The 23,621-nt window shown below is 40.6% G+C and overlaps 1 protein-coding gene across 27 annotated transcripts in view; it reads left to right on the top strand.

Annotated features, from left to right (window-relative positions):
* Positions 1-23,621, top strand: part of celf2 (cugbp, Elav-like family member 2) — a 140,572-nt gene that overhangs the window by 38,947 nt on the left and 78,004 nt on the right. For 21 of the 27 annotated variants that reach the window (XM_056749292.1, XM_056749295.1, XM_056749294.1 and 18 more), the window contains exon 1: positions 13,635-13,848. The exons of 3 other annotated variants lie outside the window; for them this stretch is intronic. In XM_056749292.1, coding sequence (XP_056605270.1) covers positions 13,730-13,848 — 119 coding nt within the window. In that variant the 5' untranslated portion in view covers positions 13,635-13,729. Of the gene's footprint in view, positions 1-13,634; positions 13,849-21,553; positions 21,902-23,621 lie in introns of those variants that run through there. 3 more of the 27 variants (XM_056749276.1, XM_056749293.1, XM_056749296.1) reach the window with 3 other exon arrangements.

Genomic DNA, 23,621 nt, shown 5'->3' with positions numbered 1-23,621 from the left:
TAATGAATTAGTTCACATTTTTATACCTCGGTGATGATCACTTAATTTAGGAATCATTGAAAATATCAAATAACTTTCCATAAAACATGTAAAATGTAAACCAAGAAAACACATAACATAAAATGTCTTTCTGGACAGAAAAAAAGGAACCTTCTCTCAGACACATTCTCAAGATTTGGGATTTCCAGGAACACAATGATGTCATGAGCTGAGCATAAGGCCTGTTTCGTGTGTGCATATGGATCTAATTTGCCAGATATTGTTGGATTAATCACTGTTTGTTAGAATTCCCAAACTGCACATGTGCACCACACCCGGAATTACCTCACTGTACATCAGCACGCCAAAACCTGCATGTATATGTGTGTGTTCCCAGCTATTTCTGTGTGGTTTTATGTGGTGTGCACCGTCAGCAGGCGAAAACAAGTCAAATATGCAGATGAAAATTGAAATTCGCAAGAATAACAAAACAGCTCCAGGAGTGAGAGGAAATAAGACACACAGAATGCAGAAAGCGAGAGGAAATATTGAATATTGCTCCTGTATTAGTACAAATCGAATTTACTGCTGTGTGTTTTTGTGTAATCCAAGTACACAAACCATCGCGTTGCAAATGCACTACCGTGTAGGCTACAACTCTATTGCACATTAGCAATGGTCCGTCCCGCTAAACCAGATGTGTTATTTATTTAAATATGTTGACAGCTTAAATAACTCACTTCCTCAGCAAGATCCTTTTTTAAACTGTTTCTCCAACATGAAAGTAGTTGACCTGGAAGAGAAAAGCTAATCCAAGAAAGTTTATTTGTTGATTCCTGCTATCACGCTAAGGATGCCTCGCATGCTTGCTTTGTGTTGACACACAATGCGTTCTGACAGATTTCAGAAAGCAGTAATGCTGAAATCAAGCTTGCGTGACTCGAGGTTGAAACATACTGCAAGCAGACATACCATATCTCCAGTCCTGACCTTTGAATCGGCTCTTTAAAAAGATAAAAGTCTACTTGACTACACAACACATCTGGATATATGTCTGGTTGTAGCATCGTGTAAATATCGTGCTGCCACGAGCACTAGAAAGTTGTTGGACCCTGACTTTACCCGAGTAAATAACTGACAGTTAGGAATACAATAGCACAGATATTTCTGTTACAGCATCTCAAACCTGTATGACTTTCTCATAAGAAACAAATAATTCAATAGTTTAAAGAATCTTCACACAGAACTTTGCCTTAGAAAGAGCCTTGTGTGAGGAACAAACAAATGGACTCTGATTGAAAATCTATTGCAATTTGCTAATTGATATTGAGTCCAGCTTGTGAGTCAGATCTCATAGATAAAGAGATATTTCACCCCAAAATGAAAATTCTGTCATCATTTACTCGCCCTCTTGTCATTTCAAATCTGTATGTGGTTAGGAAGACGTGACGAGAGCCGCAAGGCGGTGCCGGTGGCGTGATTGATAGTTTGAATCAGCTGTGTGCTCTCCGTCCCGGATATCTCACTGTGGAGATTGGGAGCATAAGAGGACGAGCGACGGGACTGTCGAGAGAGGACCGGTCCCGAACATGTTTGTATTTGTATTTATGTTCTTGTGTTTTACTTCCGTGTTTTTGTTTTGTTCGCCGGCGGTCGGCCGTGAGGGGCCGCCGGCTGTTATTATTTATATTAAAACTTTGTTTAAGTGTCTTCCGGTTCCCGCCTCCTTCCTTCCTTTTATTGAACCTCGTTACACTGTACAACTCATTTTTTTCTGCATAACGGATCCTTTGAAGAACGTTTATAGCAGAACAGTGGCGGGCCCCATTCGCTTCTACAGAGAGTCGATGGGCACCACCGTTTGTTCGGTTATCAACATTCTATAAAATTTCTTCTTTTGTGATCTGCAGAAGAAACTGAGTTATACAGATTTGAAATGACAAGAGGGCGAGCAAATGATGGCAGAATTTTCATTTTTGGGTGAAATATCCCTTTATCTATAAGAAAAAAAGTCATACAGGTTTGAACTGACAAGGAGGGTAGACAAATCATTTGGGGGATTAACTGATTGTAATAGACGTTATGTATGTAGATATTTCCTACGTATAAATATACAATTTGGAATGACATGAGGGCGAGTAAATATTTGTATTTCGGTCATACTAGCCCTTTAAAGAGACCTCATTTACGATATTGCTTTCCGACAGCGACCGTCCGAAATACGGCAGCGAATGCACAGATGCTCCGTCTCTCTTTTTTCCCGCACCCTCCGTCACATAACAAAGGGAAAAGGAACGGAAAGAATGGGAACAGTGGAATAAAAGAACGTGTGACTGTGTAATTAGATCCTGTGTGCAATCACAGATTCCCTTGTGCTGAATGACTGACTGGCTGTTAGCTAGCTGCATCAAAAACCATTTCTTTTTTCTTTTCCAATCCTTTTTTCCGGTACCGGGGGTCTTAACAGCAGCGGGGGGGCTGAGAGGAAGGGGGGCAGAATCGGTTGTCAGCTAATTGCGTCTCTCCGTGGCGATTATGCTCTCATAGAGAAAACAACCGATAATTACGGGAGCCAGGATGGCAGCGCGAGAGAGCGGTTACCGAACCGTCATGGCGGTCGTGTGGGACCCGGCCTCATTATCACCACGGAGACTGACCCGCCCCCTTCACCCCAGCAACCGTTCTAATTACCATCCAACCAGACCTGTCAATCAACGCTATTTATAATCCAACTCTGAGGGACGAAGAGAGAAACAGTGTAGGAAACGATGTGAAAGTGGGTCCCCGGGTATCGCAAGTAAACCTTCAAGGTTTATGAAAAGCGTTCTGGTTCGTCCCTCGTGTGAATAAACGTGGAACGTGAATGAGCCTGTTTATCTCGTTTTGTTCTGTGTTTTTTCACGAATTGATTATCCGGCCTCTTTTCATAAGAACCTTTTAAAACTACCGACAAAGAGAACTGAGTAGACTTCCTTATTCTTAAAAAATCCCCCAAAACACCAGAAAACATAGGTTGTAACAAATTAAAATGTCTTTTTTGTAGCGCTTGTGCTTCTTCAAAACGTCATTTAAATGTTTTCCGCCAGATGTTTGGCGACATTCAGCAGATGTTTACGCAACGTACGACGTTACTGTCTTTATATGATGTTATTGACGTTTAAAAATAGTATTAAAGCCTTTCCAGATGGTGCGGTTTTTGTATACTCCTCATGCCATACGTAAGTTTACATACATTAAACACGTTAACAACATAATTGATCCAAAACAATGTATATTTTCTCTATCTAGGTCATGTTCTGCAAACAGCCATATCGTTTCTCATCGTAACTATTGTTACATTTCCCATAATGGCCCGTTGGCGTTTCTCTCCTATTGCGAAACTCTGAATGAGGCACCTGAGGTCAGGCCTTGTAAAGGGTTCATTACGCAGCTCTTTGAACTAGATGCGCCACAGAGCCCCATCTCCATCTTTATTGTAAGGCCCCTGGAAGAGCTCCACGAAGAGGCCTTATGTATGCTGAGTGATATGAGGCGTGAGACCTTGGAGCTCTGCCCTACTGTTACTAACAATCCTAATACCTCACAGATGTGCTGGATCGAAAAACAGCTGTCTAACATTACGTACGCACACAAAAACGCCCATAGCCCCCAACAACTGGTGCATGGGATGTCTTACCCAAGCGCATTAACAAGCAAATCCAAAAAAATCACCACCACCGAGAGAACATCCTTCTTTCATAAGATTCTAAAACCTCCATCTAAAAAGCATTACGCTTGTCACCGAACACTTTGTAATGTCGCTTATGCCTTCTTGTGAATTCTGCTTCATATTTCGCATTCGTTCATGCATATTTTTGGATGTTTTGCAAAAATATTTGCGTTTGTTGTTCAGCTAGCCGACGGTCCACATGAATACGGAAAGGTTCTAATCAGAGAGATGCTCCGAATGAGTCTTAATGCTCTGCTTAATTACACATTCGCACACAAAGTCCCGTCCCTCATCCCTGATTGGGTTATTGTCTCAGATCTTTCTCCGCTAATGACCGCAGGGCCCCCCCACGCACTGAATATTCATGAGAGGAAGTGTCTCACTAGATGGCAGTGGCGCACAGTGTGGCCATGCTAATGAGCTCGCAGGGGATTCATATTTATGAGATCAGGGTGGAGGAAACGGCAGTTCGACAGTGCGTATGTGTATGCGTGTGTATGGTGTCGCAGAACTAAATGGCAAATCAGTTCGACAGCAAGAGTGGCCGGTCAAACACACTCAGTGAAAGAGCAAAAAGTGGTTATTTCACTTATAGAGGATTTGGTGCATCAGTTGTTTCACGGAAAGAACATACGCAACTGCAGTGGTGCTGCCTTCACGTGTTTTATGTTTATGCATTTGGCAGACGCTTTTATCCAAAGCGTTTTGTCTGCTGGGGATGGAACCCATGACCTTTGCATTGCTAAGAATTGAGCTACATGAACACTTTTAATGGGATTTGAGAAATGATGACAAAATTGTAGGGTTTTTATAAGGTTTTAGTAGAGGATAGGATGTAGCGAGTTCAAAGAGCCTTTAGAAGGCTCTCACTTTCCAGGCTGGCCTCTCACTTTGTCTTTCTATTTCGAAAATTCCACACTGTACAACAAATTGTTCTCAGAGATACTGTTCCCAGCCCAGACAGGTCCATCAATCGGCAAACACCCTTACCGAGTTTGACCAGCTAGTGTCTAACCCATTCACCTGACGTACACACACACACACACACACACACACACTACAATAGTACACAGTCTCTAACACTCACATGCCTATCTAATGTAAAGTGTTTTTTGAATGCAAATTTTTTGGAGTAGCTGATCTCCAAAGGATTTCAGAGTTTAAACACACAGTCGCGCAGACATACTTGCAGCAGATGAACTAGTCCAGACCTGAGTGTCAGTTTGACAGCCTCAAACCCAGAGGAATGCTTCCTTTTAGCTGACAAGAGAGCAAAAGAAACTCTTTCATTTGAGACTGACTGATAGAAATGTGCAGCTGATGCATTTCAAATGCGCGCCTAAATCTAATTCTTGAGTTACTGTGGTTGTAACAAATTTAAATGATCTTTAAATGTCTGTTATTATACAAGATGTGTTATTTTTTTAGCTATACGATTAAAAGCTTTCACAGGATTCTATTAACTGTGTCTTTTAACTGACAACAGAACATTATGCTAATGCTCACTATAGCACCCCATGTGGCCTACTTCTGTTTTGTATTGCACTCTGACTTCTTAACAAAATGATTTGTCGTGTAGCTAACATTCACAGGGTAGCATAGATGCATCCCAAATAGCATTCGTATGCTATGTTCTATACGCTGTGTAGTATAAATACCCAAAAAAGACGTGCGCTTTAAGTATCCGGATGATGCTCTCATTCAACCGAAAATATGAATTGTGGAACGTTTAAACTTAACGTAAAGTAAAATGTATCGTACTTCATTTTCATAATAACACACATCTGTGAGATGTCGATTTGATGTCCGCATTTACATCTGCAAAACGTCTCTGAAACGTCTCCTGTTGGATGTAACAAACATCTACAAGATATTTAGCAGACATCTTACATGCGTACCTGCGTCCTGGGTTGGGAAACAAATAAGACGTAAAGGCATAGTGGGAGATCCTGTCCAGAAATAATTTTTTGTCATGTTGGTTGGAAATCTCTTTACATCCGGATAGCAATCAAGAAGTATAGTGGTCAAATAATACTTTTATAATTATATTTCGTCTGCGAAAGGAGTAGATTGAAAAAGCGTTCACCCAATCGGAACGTTCTGGCCGAACACTGTGACAACAAGTAAACCTACAAAACCAAAGTCAGTTTTTGAAAGAGCAGAGACGAGAAAACGTCAGGAACGAGGAAAAACCTGAATTAACATCAGTTCAGCTTTTACACTAAAGAGACAGCTCTGGCAGGAAAAGGGTCTGAAAGATGATACCATGGTTGCTCTCTTTCCTTTGGAAGGGTATGTACATGCCTCGAGAAGAATTTCATAGTTTGTAATTCTTTACGTGGATTTCCCATTCGTTTGGAGGAGGCGTGGCTTTGGACGCCCAATCGCATAGAGTCTGGGATTATAATTTCAGTGCTAGCACGCTTAAATTAGCACCTTTCCAAATCAACCACCCCACCTTAAAGGGTCCGTTATTTTACCTGTTTGGAAAACTTTCCTAGGACAGGAAGTGGATTAAAGTGTAGAATATAACTCTTTTAACATTTGATGTTTTTGGCATTACTTTGAGGTGGATGTTTTGTAGCGTTGACAGCTCCTTACGGAGAGCGGGAAATACTTGGATTATTTTGATGCTTCTTTATACCCAAAAATACGCAGAAAGAAGAAAGAGCTGTGTTTTCTCTCGCTCTCTCTCATTAGCATCCTAATGAACAGATTCTCTACATCTTCTGTTTTCTGTCATTCTTATAGAGACTGTGCTGGCTTTGAAGTTCTTATACAGACACAATAGTCCCTATTCCTCTTTGAAAGCGCACACACACGCTGTCCCTTACAGAGAGTAAGGTCAAATATTGACCTGAAATTCAATGACAATGTAGAAAAATATTAATTTATCCTAGGAAAACATTTTTCCCTATAAACAAATGGCTTTTGCTGTGCGTGTGTGGATGTGTGTGTTCTTTGAGGATATAATTGAGGAGACAGAACTCCAGAATCAGGCCTCTAATGGAAGGTGACAAATTAATTTCTGTCTGCTAATAGCTGAAAATAGAACATGCCCGACTGGCTGTAGCATTCTACGTGCCGCTCTGAAGTTTGAGCGGGTGGGTGTGTGCGAGGGGGATAGATCGAGGGAAATGATCATTCAGTGCAGTTGTTTGTTGTCATTTTCAGAATAGAATACTTCCAATTTTGAAAAAGCTCTGACAGACTGTTTGATAGAAAATAATCGGTAAAAATAAATAAAAAATGTTGGAAGACGATTGGAAATTGTGTAAGAATACAGTGAAAATATTTTTTGAAAGCACAACTTGGACCCGCCTCTCTTACAAGGTGCGTTGCAGCAAACATTTGACAGTAGTTCAACTTTTAACGTATTTATTTTGTGTATGCAAAACCAAACACACAATACTTTTCACAATACTTTGCTCAACTAGTGCGAGAAATTTTTGTTGTTGCCTAAAGTATTGTGTCGGGCCAGATTGCAAAGGTTTTGTTTACGGGCCAGTTTTCAGCTTTAACGTGTTTTGTCAACACAATTCCTATTTAGATCTCCACTATGCAGCAAGAACAGGCTCTTGAGTTTATTACAAGCTTCTCACTTTTCATTAGACACATATACACACACACAGTTCCTGCCAAACCTTTGATCAACCGCATCATGAATAGTCACGTTGACAATAATTCTCATCGAGCGCTTCACTCTTGCCATCATTCATGGATTTGATCTTTGTGTCTTTAATCTCCGCTGATTGGCGGTCTTAAAATTAAAAGGGGGCAGTGTTTGTGTTCGATTGGCCATAATAACATTTTCCCAAGAACAATGGATGATCTATCTCATCTCGTCCCTCTAATACGGTTGTCCGAACGCCTCGAACTTAAGAACAATTCGGCGCTACGCTTTCATGTGCACGTTCTAAAATAAGATTAATTCTTCATATCAGCAGTCTGATTGTGAACCCGTGTCTCTCATGCAAGTTTTATAGGAGCTCCTTCTTCTAAACTGCTGCGTCAAGCTTTTTCTTTGGGAAAAAAAATCTAAATTATTCATCTATGTTTTGGTGCATTCCTCCTGCAGAACCAGAGAGAGAGAGAGAGAGAGAAAGAATGAATTGAGGGTCTTCATTTGTTCCAAGGGTCCCATGTGGACTGAATTTTGATCTGGATGAGAGCTGTGGACCCAGTGAGAGACAAAAATGACGTAAAGCTACAAAAAAGTTAGGCCAACAGCTGCTTTGAATAGGTGAAACCACACAGCGCTAATGTCACATAATTCTGACTATAATCATAATTCAAATATTCAGACAAAACAAGAAACATTTCCGTCTGCCTCTCTCTTTTTTTCTGTCTCTTTACCCGGGGAGATGTTACTTTGATATTCCATCTCTTAAAGCCTTGAACATTTAATATTGCTTTAATTGATTGCCGAAACCCATTTACTGTATATTGTGTGTGTGCACTTCTTAATGTTGGTATGGATTTCTGTGTGTGTTATTCATACATTGTGACACAATTGTAAGGATTAATCTTTAAGCAATCCTGACTGTCCAAGCTAGAAGCCATTTTTAGACTTATAATGAATTTGTTACGAAAATATTGAACCATCTATTTATATTTTACAGAACCCTTGTTGATAGAGTCTAAAGATACAAAAATGTGTATGAAAACATTTTCTATTTGAAAAAAGGGACGTAAACGTGCGTTATGGATGTGACAAATAAAGGAAGCGGTTTTTGGTAGACAACAAACTTTGTAGGATCTCTGCGAAATAAAATGCACAATCCTGAAGCTATAATACCCAATAAATAGAGAAGGGATGCCTCTTTATAGAACATAAAATAGTTACTTTATATTCATTTTCATGTGTCCATTTATGAGGAATATGTAGCGTTATGGATGTGACAATCCTGAAAATGGCACTTACAAAACAAAACAAATGCTTTACAAATTTGAAAAGAGATCTCACATGGGTATTTGAACCACCAAATGTTAAAATCTGGGCTGTTACAATATTAAAAAACTTGGTAACAACAAAGGTTGACATTTTCATGGAATTGCCCATATTTGTTATCTGTAATTCTTTGTATGATTAATGGGGTGTATATACTCTAAACATATGTGGTGTGGGGCAAACATTTGACCTATAGTCAGTGTTTAAAGTAGCAAAATTCTACAATACCCAACCCCTTATCCCATCCCGCTTGACCTCTGCGGGGTCATGGGAGGGCTGGACTCTTTCCCACTATCTTAGACCGCAGGCGGGATACACCCTGGATAGATGGCTGGTGCATCGCAGAGCACTCACAGAAACACACACACATTCATAGCCACATTTAGACATCTAAGGGCGGGTTTAGTAATTCTAATTAATCTATTTTGCATGTCTTTAGACTTGGGGGGAAAACTGGAATACCTGCTATAATGTTCTGTGTCCTAATAATATGCTAATTGTGAATAGTAGAACGTAGAAGGTTTTTAAACAATCCTGGGTTCTGCATTCTGTTTATTTTCTGTTCCAACCAGCTATTAGTTAACACAAGAACTGTATGTGCATCCATTTACGTCTGTTTCTGGAAGGTCCTTGAGGGAGATTTTAGGATGAAATGCCCCATAGTACAGTCCTAGGTCAGTGTAGGAAACTGTTGAAACATTGACACTATTGTGTCTACACTTATCCGGATACATTTTAAAAGCTTTTTTTGTCTAGAAAAATGTCATCCGTCCACACTTGCATTTTCTAAAAGCTGCTCGTCCACACTGAAATGTCTGAAAAGACTTACATCTCTGTTTTTGCACGAGTAAAACTTAAGACGCTTTGACATGTGTCATCTCTGTCAGGTGTTTATTTACTTTCCCGCTTCTTTGAAATGTCACGGCAATGTAGAGGAAATGCAGAGTTTTTTTTTAAATAGACAGACCAAAAGGTAAGATGTTTTTTTGGGTAATACAACACTATAAAGTTGGAATAGTGTGTCCCTGGGTTCCACCGCTGAACAAAAAATGCACGTAAACATTACGTTTTCTATGCAATCTTAAGCATGTATAAACTGACATTTAAAGATTGTAAATCTTTACAGTGGCAGTGAAACAAAAAATGACGTTTCCTATTTTTCATTAAATATGCGTCGTTTATGGTAAATAGCTTAAGAGTGTGGGTCATTCTCTTTTTAAAATTCATGTGCCCTCATAGTATTCTGTTCAAATCTGAAAAGGCACTTCCGCCCTCTAGTGAGTGACTATCCAATGATGTGAGTTAGACAGCTTGGGCGGAGCATCCGTTTACTCCTCCCCTTCCACTGTCAGTCTGTTGCCGGTTCCATTTCGGAAGGCTATACCTGTTTTTACACATCCAATCACATCGCATTGAACAAACAAGCCACGCTCACTGTTTTGATTCTCGTTCGAAATTACGTCAGATTACGAAAGTAAAAACGATCACAAATCCGGTTAACGGGGCTTTAACAACACTATCTAAAACATTTAAAAACAGTTTTTAAAGTTTTCGAAAGCCTCTGCTCACACTTCAAAACAAAAAAAGTGTTTTTCAATAAACTTCGTGTTGAATTGACGGACTGCGAAAATGGAGCGAAAAAAAATCGTTTTCAATTAAAAATGTTAATTGGACAAGGCCTGTATGAGTGAAAGCAATTGGGCATTGAGCTTTAATCACCCTAAAGGAACACACAATTTGTACAGTGACTACAGTAGCGATAAACAGACAATTAGAAAATTAAGACAGTCAGATATAAATGGAAAGCAAACGGGCAGAAAGAAAGAAGATAGAGGCCTGCGCAAGAAGATCCTGTAAGTAGGTCATTTCATTAAACTGTAAATGCAAAAAGTGACTTGACAGAGGACGTTATGTTTGTGCGATGAACTGCACATGATTTTATAATCGGCCTGCTTTGTCTGTGTGTGATGTGCATATTGTCCCAGGCCTCTGTGTCTCTTTATGCAGAGATATCATCTATTTTCATCCCGTTTCACTGCACCGTTCTTTCGGTTCCATGATTCATTTTTGTATCTTTGGTCGTCTCCTACCTCGTTTGTCTCATCTTTTCTCCATTCCTCTCAAGTAGCCTCTTCTTGTCTTATCTCATCATTTCTCATCTGTTCTTTTCTCGACTCGTCTCTTCTCAGTTTCTTTATGTTAATCTTAAATATTGCACTAATCACTTATAATGGGCCCAACGGACTAAGGCAATTGACTGTGATTAGGCATCTGTCTCAGACACAGCTAATCAAATGCCTTTGCCGGAGATCACAGGAAAGCAGGGATCATGTCTGGCATATCATTTCTCTATGGATGCCAGCAATAACTCGACTTGAACCCTCACGAAGACAGACGCGCCGATTCACTCGTTGCAAAACAAATGGCAAAAGAGAGACTACCTTGATCACAAAGGAGCTGAACGCAAACACTCTCGCAAATTGCAATGAAAAACACTGTGAATTAAAATTGATTGGTAATGGATTTGGCATTTTCGTCCGGCCTGCTCAAATGTGGCTGTATGCTTGCCACTCAGAAATGCTTGCTGCTGGACAACCATTACATTGACACCGACTAGCTCGTATGTGAGTGGTGGGGGGGCTGACGTTAGGGAAAGAGAGAGCAAGAGAAAGAAAAGGTGGTGGCAGATGGAATGGAGAGACATTCCAAAGTGGTTATTTTACGCTCCTAACCAATTTTATTTGCCTGACATCCATATTCGAAAATCAATATGGTCAATGAAAGGCGCATTTCGAATCAGCACCAATAGAAAACGTATTTTAGAAGCCATTGAGAGATGTGCTTCTATTGCAATAAATAACTTTTTAGGACATATAATGGGGCAAATCTGCATAGCAGGTGTTTGGTAAACAAATTACTTTGCCAATTATCACAAGTGTTATGGAATATCCAGGCGCGCAAAGGTGCAACACAAAATTTTGTCCTTTAATGAATCGGTGCCCTTGATCCTCTGATGTGTTTTTCTTGCGATGAAACTTTCATGAGCCGTAATAAACACAATGCATTTTTAAACAGGCAGATCTGGAAGACATTTGGAAAGGGGAGAGAGAGCTAGAAGCTTGTGAAAGGAGGAGACATTTAAAATAGAAAAATCGTGAATATGTTTTTTTTCCAGAACAGTGGGAAAGAGAGAGAGATGGAGAGGTAAGAGCAGATGGGGAATATAAAGAGCAACGACAAGAGGTTATTTTTACAAGAGTGTAACTTTTTACCAAAATGTCCCCATTGGGAGGCGAAATAGGCTTCTTGGAACAACACACGCTCTGAAGCCTCATTTAAACTAATCCACATCCCTGATGGTTTTCTGCTTTCCCACTACCAGAATAATTCATCAAAACAATGGTCCTCAAAAACTTAAGCCTCTTTATAAGAATAAATAAATAATTACAATAAAAGCAACACAGTTCGTGGCTTTAAATTTGGTGGTTTAAACAAAAATCACGAGAAGACGTCCAGTTTTTTTCCCAATGGAGAAAGTTTGATCAAATATTAAGATCTCCGTTGTGCAGTTAATAAGCAAGTACACATGAACATTTAAAGGCGTCTCCTTAACTTAACCTGATTTGCATTGGTGAGTTAAAACAATAATTCAAATTTTACACATTTAATAGGTAATGTCACTTTGACATCATTTGACTTCAACTGATATAAAGAAGCTGCAGTTTATATCTTTTGTCCCCCATTCACAATTTCTGAAACAAAAAATTGCAGGTTACTTTCTACTTATGTTTACATAGGTTGTAGTCAATTAAACTGACGTCTCCCACAAAATCGTACTCCATAGCTTTAATCATAAATCATTATAAATCATCTTTTAAGCTTACCGTTGGAAATCGGGGTAAGGCTGATTTCTTTCTTTTTTGTTTTAACCAACAAAATTGCAGATTGCAGCTTTAAGAAATGAAACCAAATGACATCAACAAAATGTATGAAGGAGATCCCATTCTAGTTTATTACTTTTTAAAGCATGAATGTTTTAGGAAACCTCTCAGCGCATTCACTCGGTTTTTTGTTTAACCCCAACAAAGTTAATAACTTTTCTGACAATGATTAATCAATGATAAAAACAGAAAGCTAATAATTGTGAGCTGTCCGGTTTTTAGTATTGAATAATAAACTCATTTTTGTCATCAAGCAGTGTTCATGCCTTACGATTTTGCTTCAGTGTTGCAAATTTAGGGACTTTGTCGCTAGATTGAGCAACTTCACACCCATTTAGCAAGACTGATTAGACACCATTACTGCTCCACAAGTGCGATGTCAATTTCCCATGGCAAGTCATTTATCCGTAGAAGTCAGTGGAAGAATGATGTACTGATCCTTATGCGGATATGCATGTTATTAGCATGACATCATCTTACCAAGCAAGCTTTTTTCCTTGAAAATAGTTGGCAACACAATTGTGCGTTCAGACTTTTTTATTGTTTGTGTCGAATTTAAGTTTATTTACAGTATGCTTTCTCACACATTTAAAAAATTGTTTGACTTAGAAAAACCTGATGGGATGGCATTAAGTTGTGTATAATAAAAAAAGCATCCTGTATAAAAGGCCCATTATTTGCCAAAAATGCGAGGAAAAGAAGAACAGGACTTCCTTCAGAAAAAGATTTGTAACCAAGCACCAAACCTACTTTTGTAAAATATTCGTAGTCCAGTCTATCATTTGTACAACTTGTACAGACGGGCGAGACCAGATACGAGCTGTCCTCAGGGACTCGGGGCATTGCAGGCATCCAACAGCAAGCTTCTCAACGCTAGCAAGAACCAGGGTAACAGCTCTAGCTCTGGCCCAAAAACAACATGAGCTGTCAGAAAGGGTTATCACAGCCCAGTGAATCAGACAGAAGGGGGGAGGGAGGAGTGGAGAGGAGAGGAGGGAGCCGATGAGGGTGGGTGGGAGTGTTACAAGGAGCGACTGAGCTAGAGAGAGCGATTTAGACACCAGAGAGAAGGGCCAGTGCACACCCGCCACAACCAAAAGTACAAGGATCGTGTGCGTGTAGTGCGTGCTTGCGTTTGGAGTTACGACGATGTTGGAGCACTCGTCTGAGCTGGGCTTTGTGCCGAGTGTGTGTGTGGACAGCATGCGCTACCCATCCACGGCAAACAACCCTGTCTCCATGAGGAGCACAGAGGAACTGCTACTGAGGTAAAGCCGTCCCCGGACAATACACAAAGACATGCATGCATGTGCGCGCACGCACGCTAGTGCGGGAAGGATCGTAGCTGCAAGCTTGCGGTGAGATGTTTTAGGAATGTTTGGTTGACGGCAGCCCTGCGGTTTTGTAGGCGAGGTTCGCTGACATGCCGTCCGTAGGCCGTTTGAGTGCATGCAGATTTGTCAAATTGCAGGATCCTGACTGCGCTGCACCGCCTGCTCTTGTCATCCCAGTCGTAGAAATTCACAGCTTGTATCGTTTCTCTCGATCACGTCTCTTTCCTGCGGTTGTATCCTCTCAAAAACTAAAGAGTTGATACAGCCATCAGACATGTGTTTGTGCCCGGAGGAGCGCGTTTATCACTTACCCAGCGTGCATGCGGGATGCGTGTGTACGCGAGAGCCAGAGAATGAGAGAAAGAGAGATAACCTGTCTCGATACAACTGCGAATGCAAATTGTGCATGGAAGATGCAAATCACCGGCCGCACTTGTTACAAACGTCTTTGTGTACTTATTGCGATCATTTTAATGTGCATTATTGCATCCCACAATGCGTTTTTATGGACGGTTACATGTGCAAACACTTGCGAGAACATACAACCTGAGTTTGTTTGGATGTAATAATCGCATTAAACAAAGAGAGATAGATGAGCAGGAAGGGTTAAGCCCCGTCCCGCCACTAGAAAGATGTCTGCTTTTGTTTGCACGCCTCTCCAGCGATTGGATTTGGAGGGGGAAGTGGGGGGAATGGTGAGTGGGTTGTGTTAAAAGCGCTCTCAACAATGGGACGCCCCGACAATGAGGCTGTCACTCATTTCATGGCTTGTTTTCCACCTCTCTTTTCTCATCTCTGGTCATTTTTTAGAAGCACAGGAGAAGGATGCTTATCAGCCCGTGCTGTTTTTCTTCCAAGGGCTACGGGCAGTTAATAACACGGGTGTTTAATGTGTGGAGTGTAATGGGGTGTGAGGGCATTAGTTGGGCCGGAGAGCCGGCCATGTTGGTTTAAACAGCAGATTTATTGCCTTTTACTCATTCACCGTGCTCGTGCTCAATGGCTTTTAAAATAGTCCCCTAAGGAGCATGAATCTCTCCCATGACTGGTGTCAGGTCTTCTGCTGTTTAACACACGCTCGTAACTCAATGACCTCCAATAAGAAATGGCAAATGGCTTGGTGCAAGTGTGTGCCCACTGAAACGCATAACAATCACACACGACTGAGAGAAATATGACCGTCTGTTTGTTATTGCACCCTAACACGACACTTTGAGAACGTTTACGTTTGCTGTTGTTGATGAATCGGAGTGATTTATGACATTGGGTGAAGCGTCACATACATGGGACAACCCAATATACCGACCAAAATAAATCTATTACACGTGCCCCTGGCATTTGATGTAATGCTTCGTATGCTGCGGCTTCGCATCGATTTATGTCGCTATGCCTAACTTCAATCCATCTAATTCTGAATGTACCGTAATGATGTCTTGAAATACAATGACTACAATTACGATTGATTGCAAGGTGTTATGTTACTGTTGTTGAACAGCTCTGATACATCTTTTGTTGTGCCGTTTACGGTCTGGCTGGTTTCTATAGCTGTGTTTGAAAACTTTGCAATCTGCCCACCAGACATCTTTCGGGCTTTATGGGCTAAGAAACTAATGAGGTGCTTCGCTAGACACATTTACTGGGCATTTTAGTCTCGAAATGTAATGAGATGCCTACCTAGACAACATTTATGGAAATCAGTATCAAACCCTATTGAGTTGCATAGCTAGACAGTGTTTTGGGGTTTCTTAGTAATAAAACTTACAGACTGCCTGGGTGAACTATCCCTTTAAATCTCAATGATAAAATCTTTACGTGTGGGGTTTTTAAAGACAAACAGAGGATATTCTCTGGTTAAATTCTTTAACTAAGGCTGAAATTGTTTCTCACACAAGCCGAAAGCGGGGTTAAGCAATCGCTGATGATCCCGGGTCAGATCGTGCTTCGCGGTCTGTCATAAAAGCTTACACTTTCTCTCTAAAACCACTCGTAGGCATTACCGACTTTTTGCTACAAACACTGGAATCTGCACTCTGCAATTAGTGGTTTGGAAAGCCTTCATTGCGGTAAAACAAGGCGATGGCGGTCATGTCTGTATGTGCCTGTGGTGACAGCCCGCTGTCACTGTGCATTCTGGGATATGCGTGTGTGAGAGTGTGCTGCAGAAACGGGTGTTTTCGTGTTTTAGGAGAATGACCTGTCCCTAGGTACCCACCGTCGAGACGAGGCTCAGCGGAGCTGCGCGAGTTTCAAATGAAAATAAATGAGAAGCAGTGACCGGCGCTCTCAGGGTCCTGCTTTAATGAGGGAAACGGGGGGAGGGATGCTGAAACAAAAGAAGCGGGGGGGAGACGGAACGAGAGAAAAAGAAGAGAAAGGTTTCTTAATGAATGTAGGACTTGGAGAGAAATGGCAAATTTATTTAAACTCCTATTTCTCTACCCAAGACCTCTTCAATTAAACCTGTAAGGTCCACTGCGCAGGACAAAAAACGCACAGGGGATGGCATTCTGGGATAATATGGGAAGAAATGGGCCTTTAGTTTGAATGTTGGGTGATTTCTGCGGTTTAGCATGTGGGTTGTGTGCTGTGTGTGGAATGAATATTAGGATAGTGTACTAAGCCTCGTGTTACTCTTGCATGGTGATGTCATAATAGCATTACAACTCGTCGGCATGGTGACAGTATAAACAACAGAGGTCAAATAAACATAGAAGATTAGACAGGCTAGTGATCCCAGATTAAAATGACAAGCTTACACATATACATTTTCTCGCTCTCTTTCTTTTTTTGCTCACTGTAAGTATGGAATGTTACACAAAACATTGCAAGTCCTGCTGAGCATTGCATTGTGCATGTTAACATGCATTCTCTCAAACCTCAGTACTCGAGGGGCTGTGTATCTGGATGCTTGTTTGAAAACAGTACATGACCCGAAGCAAAGTATGTACCGTAGGTGTACTGTACATGTCTGTTCATTTTTTTATTAATTTTTTGCTCTCATCCAAAGGAGCGTTCTGACTGTTTTACATAATCCAGAGCTAATCAACTATTCATGAGCCCAAAAGGATTAATCTGACAGACCGCAGACAGTCCACCATGGGCTGGGCCTTATGACAAAAATCTATGGTAGAGATTTTTACTGTTTTTTTAAGTGTTTTAGATGTTTTTGTGCTGATATCAGTGGACAGCACTGCTTTACAATATTTACATAATCGATGATGTACCATAGAAGAATGTAAAAATACAAAGAAGTCCAGACCAGGAAAGATGTTTTATTTAAAGGGTGTAAGGCACCCCAACATAAAGCAGTTAAGTTATTCACTACGGAGACTGACTGCATTAAAATAAAGTCAAATTTCACTGTTGTCTGATCACAATGCGTAACCATATGGTTATGCGATGGTGTGGTTCTTACGTGGCGAGTCGCAACCCCCAAAATGAGTCATAGTTCTGTTCTGAAAATGCTAACATTTTTTATGTATACATATTAATTAAAAGTCTGCATAGTTACATAAGCAGGCTATTCAATAATAAAAGTTACAAGGAAACCACCGGACGCAACACAGGCAACAGGATAATGGCTCTGTTGTTAATGGTGTTGTAGTCTCGCATCGCGCAATATCTAATGTAGACAAAAAATGTAATAACATTGGGTTCAAATGGGTTCTTTTTTCTTTTATTTTGTCATGCCATGTCCGGATACAGGGTGTAAGTATCATTCATCCGATGATAACATGGACCAGTTATGCTGGCTATATGCTAGCTATATGCTAGCTATATGCTAGCTAAAATTAATATGAATAAATTTCAATGTTTAATTTCAACATTTTGTACACCCTTTAAAATTGTGGTTACTGTGCTGGGTCATTACATGATGTCCAAAATTTAATCTGCGCAAAAACAGCAAAAAAAACCTTGATTTTTTTAAATCAAAATATTTTCTTTGTTGAATTTCCAGCAAAACAGTTATAGTGTGAAATATACCCGTACTGTGATAAAAAATGATCCTTAATTTAAGATTTCATGCATACTACCTTCCTCTGCTACCTGCGTTTATTTTCACATCAGCCATCTTTAACATATTCTTCTTTATTGTTTTTCTCGCTGTGTCTACCTGCCACGCCCCCCACCCCCTTCTCTCTGTACGGGATGAACTCCTGGGTGTACTATTTTTGTCTCTGTGCGTTGCAGCCTGCTGGGCCTGTCTCTTTCTCTCTCTCTCTTTTTGTCTCTTGTGTTCCCTCGCTCTCCTTCTACGTGGTCAATCAATACGTGTTATAGGCCAGCTGGGTCCAGACCCATGGGGGAGAGGCGTAGAGAGAGAAAGGGAAGGTGTGAGAAAGAGAGAGCGATAACACAAAGAACAGGACCCCAAGAAAACGAGGGATAAGGTGAGGGAAAGAAAAAAAACATGACAGCAAAAGAACAGGAGATATAAAAAGAAAGGTAACAACAACAGCAGTAGGATGAGGGACAGGGAAACCTTTGACCTGGACGTGTGAGAGAAAGAGAGAAGGGATGCAGAGGCAGTGACAAAGAGGGAAACCCGAATAAAAGACGTCTTGTGGCTAAATTCCGTTAACGTCAGCAAGAGAGAATTATATCAGCCCTGAAGTGCTTTCATCAGATAGACTTCTTAACCCCGAGAGAAGCACATGCTGAGAAAGAAGAGACAAAGATGAAAAGGAAAACATGAAGGCTTGTGGCATGAGCTCTTATTCGGAGCTGCCTAAAGGTGCTGTAAGCTATTTTTTAATGCCACACGTAAATTGTCCCTATTACCTACACGACATCTCATCTGAGAATGAAATCTCATCCGTCTCTGTTGACTGTTTTCCGCTGACTGTAGAGAGAAAGTTGGAGGGATGGAAATTGTGCCCATGCACTTCAATCCTGGTGATACTAAACTGGGAACTATATTCAATGCCAGAGGGAGGGTGCAACAAAGTTCTGTAAAATAAAGGTTCACACATTAAAGTGGCCATAACTCAGACAGTTTCTGCATGTATATGTTAATCTTGAGTATTTACAGAATAGTATCTTATACCTCAAATATCTGTAGAGTCTTTAGTTTAAACATATTTATAAAAAAATATACAGCGATTATTTCCCAAATAATCGGAACTAAATAACGTGTGCTCTCATTGCCAACAAAACACAGACATATGACTCAGTTTCACTTACCGCGTGCGGTTCGTGTCTGGCATCTTTCACCGCTCCATTTAGCAGTTTCAAACGATCTCTAAATTCAGCGTTATATCCACCGCTTTGTTCTTAATGCTCGTCGGTTGATGCGTGGGTGGGCTATTTCTTTGGCCATGCTGTGGGCATGCTTTTCCGGGAGAATTGCCCAATAAGGCACTAAGAAAAGTTGTCACGTGTACCGCTTTTTCATGTTCGAAAAAACTTTCTGAAACCTCGGGGGGGGGGGGGGGGGTGTATCGAGCACAGTAATACTACATAATACGTCCAACTCGTTTTTGTTGTTTTTTTATATAGTTTCCTTAACAGGAAATGCATCTTGGCGTCCTTTTAAAGTCATTTTGATGTCATTTTACTGTCTGTTTGATGTCTTTACATAAACTAACCTGCAGTTTATGTTTTAAAGGAAGGGTGATAGGCAAAAGTTACATATTGCAGCTTTAACTAATAAGAAAATTTCTCTATGGCTTTTGCATACAGTATTCGGTTTGCAAGCAATAGTATCATTTTGTTCGTGGAGCAGGGTTTCACAAAAAGGGTGTGTGGTTCGAAAGAATGTATGAAAGTAAATCATCCAAAATTGCCTGAAAACAGCTATATTAGGTGATGTCGCACCTTTCTACACAAAACTTCTTTGAATTTCTTTATGGATTAGCCGTTTACTGTGGGTATTTCTTTGTCTAGCTTTAGCTGTCTGCAGGCCTATTCTGCTTAATTTCTCTACAAATAAAATTCCATTTAGTGAATTCATCATCTCTGTAACATGCGTAACAGCAATAGGGAGCATTTGTAAATTGCCTCTTTATTGCACAATCCATTATGTTATGGTATATTTGCTCAAGGTAGTGAGTTTTGCTTTGTGAGGCAATGGCAAAATGTTTGTGAATATGTCATAGAGCGTTCATTTCTTTTACTCCTAAATTGATCTCTTATTGTAATTTCATTGGTGCACAGATTGATCCCATCACTCTTGTGTTCGAGCTGGGTGAAGTGGTATATGTACTCATATTTACTTTTTGGTCTGTTCACGCCTTACAGGGCTTTATATATTGACTGGAATAATAAACGAATAAGTATTTTATGCATATTATGATTCACTTCTGCTCAAGTGTGCTAGCTGTAGGCAGTATTGACAAAAATGTTTCTTAGAAGAAAGATAACCCCGGATCATTCTGGATTATAATAAATTGTGCAAAATCATTAAAATAATCTTCACCTGCATATAAAGTGTTTCTATTATGCTCTAGGGTTAGTTTTTTTCTTTGTGTTCTCACAACTGTTACAGAAGGATATCGATTGTGTTTTCCGCATGCAAAAACATCTCTATTGAACGGCATAACGTTTATACACAATTTCGTGTGTGTAATGAGCAAGAGTCAGCATGGGTTATGTGTGGGTCACGCCACGCTGTCGGGTACTGGTCACAACACACCGCAACGTGTTTTATAAATACAGGTCAATTTATTCTGGTTTATTTTCGCCATGCTTCCTGCATAAGTGTTTAGTTTAAACGATTTTTAATGACAGCTAAAACCATTGCACTTTTTTTATTCTGAAGATCTTATTATCATATCACTATCGACAATTGAACAGCATATACTGTAAAGCAATGCAATTTTACAATGTTTTCTAATTTACGCATCATCTTCCTAGATCTTCCACATGGTAATGTGCAAGACAGCAAGATGAGGAAGAACTCTTGGTTATTCCGTAGCATTTTCGTGTGTATATGCATTAAGCATGAGCGCGTTTCCCATGACCTAGTTCTTGCACATGCTCTGTAGAACCGAGTTTGAGACCCCCTTCCCCCTGGGGCACGTGAGGGGAAAACAAAAAGAAAGCTCGCTACTTCATACGCATCAATGGATGAGCACAGTAAAACGGGAAAGTGTGTCGCTTAATGCACTTGCAATACATTTTCAGTACCTACAGTATAGGTTCCTTTTTCATATCTCGCACTGATTTAGTTTAAGCTGTTACAATTGATACATTTCCCATAGTAAGTGTAGGGTAGGTAAAGATTACAGAAACACTGTGCCCTTAATAAAATTGTCATTAAGAGGGAATATTTTTACTGAAGAACATATTCAATTTCAGCTTTGTTTATCACACAAATCTATCTTGTAGCTTCAGAAGACAGCTTACAGAATGTAGGTCGTATGGACCACTTTAATGATTTTCTGCCCTTTGGGAACTCTGTAGCCCCAGTCCTTAACCACGTTAATGGCATTGAGAAGAAGAACAGCTCTGACATTCTGCAAAATGTCTTTTGTGTCCCATTAAACTAGTAAATCACAAAGGGTTGACAGAATATTCATATTTGAGGTATATATTTGTCTCCATTCATGCTTTCCTCTTACGCATGTTGGGCTGTGCACAGAGATGCATTGGTTAAAAACTCGCTGCAGCAGCGCAAGGAGCCACGCCCCTCTCCCTCTCTTTCTCTCTCTTTGGTGCTTGATGCTCCGAAGCGCTTGGTTGTATCGGAAGAAAGGATTTTGAGAGATTGTTTGGGACGAAACTTGAATGACTGAAGGGAAAAGAATGTGGCAAGTGCAGTGAGCGTATGTGTGTGTGTCCAGTGCCGCTCGAGCTGCTGCACCTGTCCCTCTCAGTCTCCCGCGCCCAAACTCGGCAGGCAGGCAGGCAGAGTCGCGCGGAAGGCGGGCGTTATCAAGTCAGCGGCGCACAACACGATCTGCCCGAACATGACTTCGTCTTACAATCTGGATTTTCTCCCCGAGATGATGGTGGATGGAAGATTGCTGGGCACCGGAGAGAGGATGTAAGCGTTTAATTGTTTTCTTTATCTCCCGTCGTCCTATTTGCTGGCGCGAGCGTGTTGACAAATAGGGCACGCGGCGGCGTGTTTGCTCCGCGTTGTGTTATCAGCCGTCAGATAACGGGCTGATGCTGTTCTTGATGTTGTTTTTGCATTGATTGTGGTGCTGCTCCCGAAACGCGTCGGGGAAATAAACACGTTGGGTGTAGCGCTTCGTGATCGGACGGTCCGAATCACGTCTCGGACACTTGACTGCAGAGCGAAATCTAGAGTGTTTGTGCGTGTTCGTGTAACACTTCGCTTGTAGATAAGGAGGCTTATCTGGCGAAGCCGATTAAAGCATCATTGCCAGACACTTTTGATTATGGGACAGTCAACAAAGAACTTAGGTTACTTTGAGTATCCTCAAAAGCATTTGTGTATTTGGGGTAAACTCAGCTAGACTACCGGTAAGCATCGAGGGGTGATTTGCTTATTTTTTCAAGACTCTCAAATGTTTTGTTGGGCCCACACTGATGTTATATTGTTGCATCTTACAATGATTCACATTGATCAAATAATACGATCCCCAGTGCCGTTTCAGCTCGTGCATGAGTACGAGACATGTGACTCGAGCACTGTTAAAAACATGCGCCGCCGCTCCGTCTCTGCTTTTAAACCATAGGAATGCGCAATCTCTCTCTCTCTCTCTCTCTCTCTCTCTCTCTCTCTCTCTCTCTCTCTCTCTCTCTCTCTCTCTGTTGTTTCAAATTTGATTTGTTACGTGGCATGTGTTTCCTAAATCAGATTAGATCACGCGCAGCGCACGTAATTCACTTTAAGTGCAGTTTGGCAGGGCGCGAGGGATACTTTGATGCAGCATCGCGAGCTGCTGTCCCACTTACGTCCGCTCGCTTTAAACAGCCAAGGGTTGACGGACGCTTGTTTAGTGACGAACATTTCGCCCCGTTCGCTCGTTTACACAAAGCCTTTTAGTGCTATTACACTCTGGGGTATGTTAACGATTGATAGTTTGATATTTGTTTGTAACCTATCATAAGGACACTTGGGGACAGAAGGTAAATCTAAAAAGTCATGAATGAAATGAAAAATGGTTCATAATGGCTTGTAAAACGTTATAATGTATGCAAGAATGCATTAACAAAATGAAGTGTCTTCACTACTGAAAAAAAACCGTTGTCTTTATTATTGCGTAATTCATTTTGTATGGGCAGGGTAGAACAATCATTGCTAACCATTGATGTTATAGCCTGCCAATCAAACCAATTAACCAATCAGATCAATGGATTAATTAAAGTCCCACCCTCAAAGTTCCTGCTGAATGCTGTTTTATGCAGAAATGTCATATTATTGATGTGAAAGGGTCCACATTTATGTACCAAACTATTAAAGAAACGAGGATACAAGTCTCTCTACAAGAAAAACAATAACATCGTTCACTGCTTAGTGGGTGACTTAAGCAGCTTTAATAAGCTCCACTAGGTAGATACTGTAAAACGTGAAACACTTTCTATTCTAATGCTTGTAATTTGGTTCTTTGCTCTTATTTTTGTTCTTTGGCTGTTCACTTGGCTTTATAGCTGACATTTTAAAGCTGTGTTCTTTCATTTAAAAATAGTTGAAGGCTACACATGGCACTTTTTAATTGAATATTTTCATAAATTAAATTATTTAAAAATAGTTAATAGGTCAGCTGTGGAATAGAAATCGGTATTGATAAAAG

Source organism: Triplophysa dalaica, chromosome 5, assembly GCF_015846415.1.
Source record: "Triplophysa dalaica isolate WHDGS20190420 chromosome 5, ASM1584641v1, whole genome shotgun sequence".
In the NCBI taxonomy this organism is placed as follows: Eukaryota; Metazoa; Chordata; class Actinopteri; order Cypriniformes; family Nemacheilidae; genus Triplophysa; species Triplophysa dalaica.
This window is presented reverse-complemented; position numbering and strand designations above follow the sequence as displayed.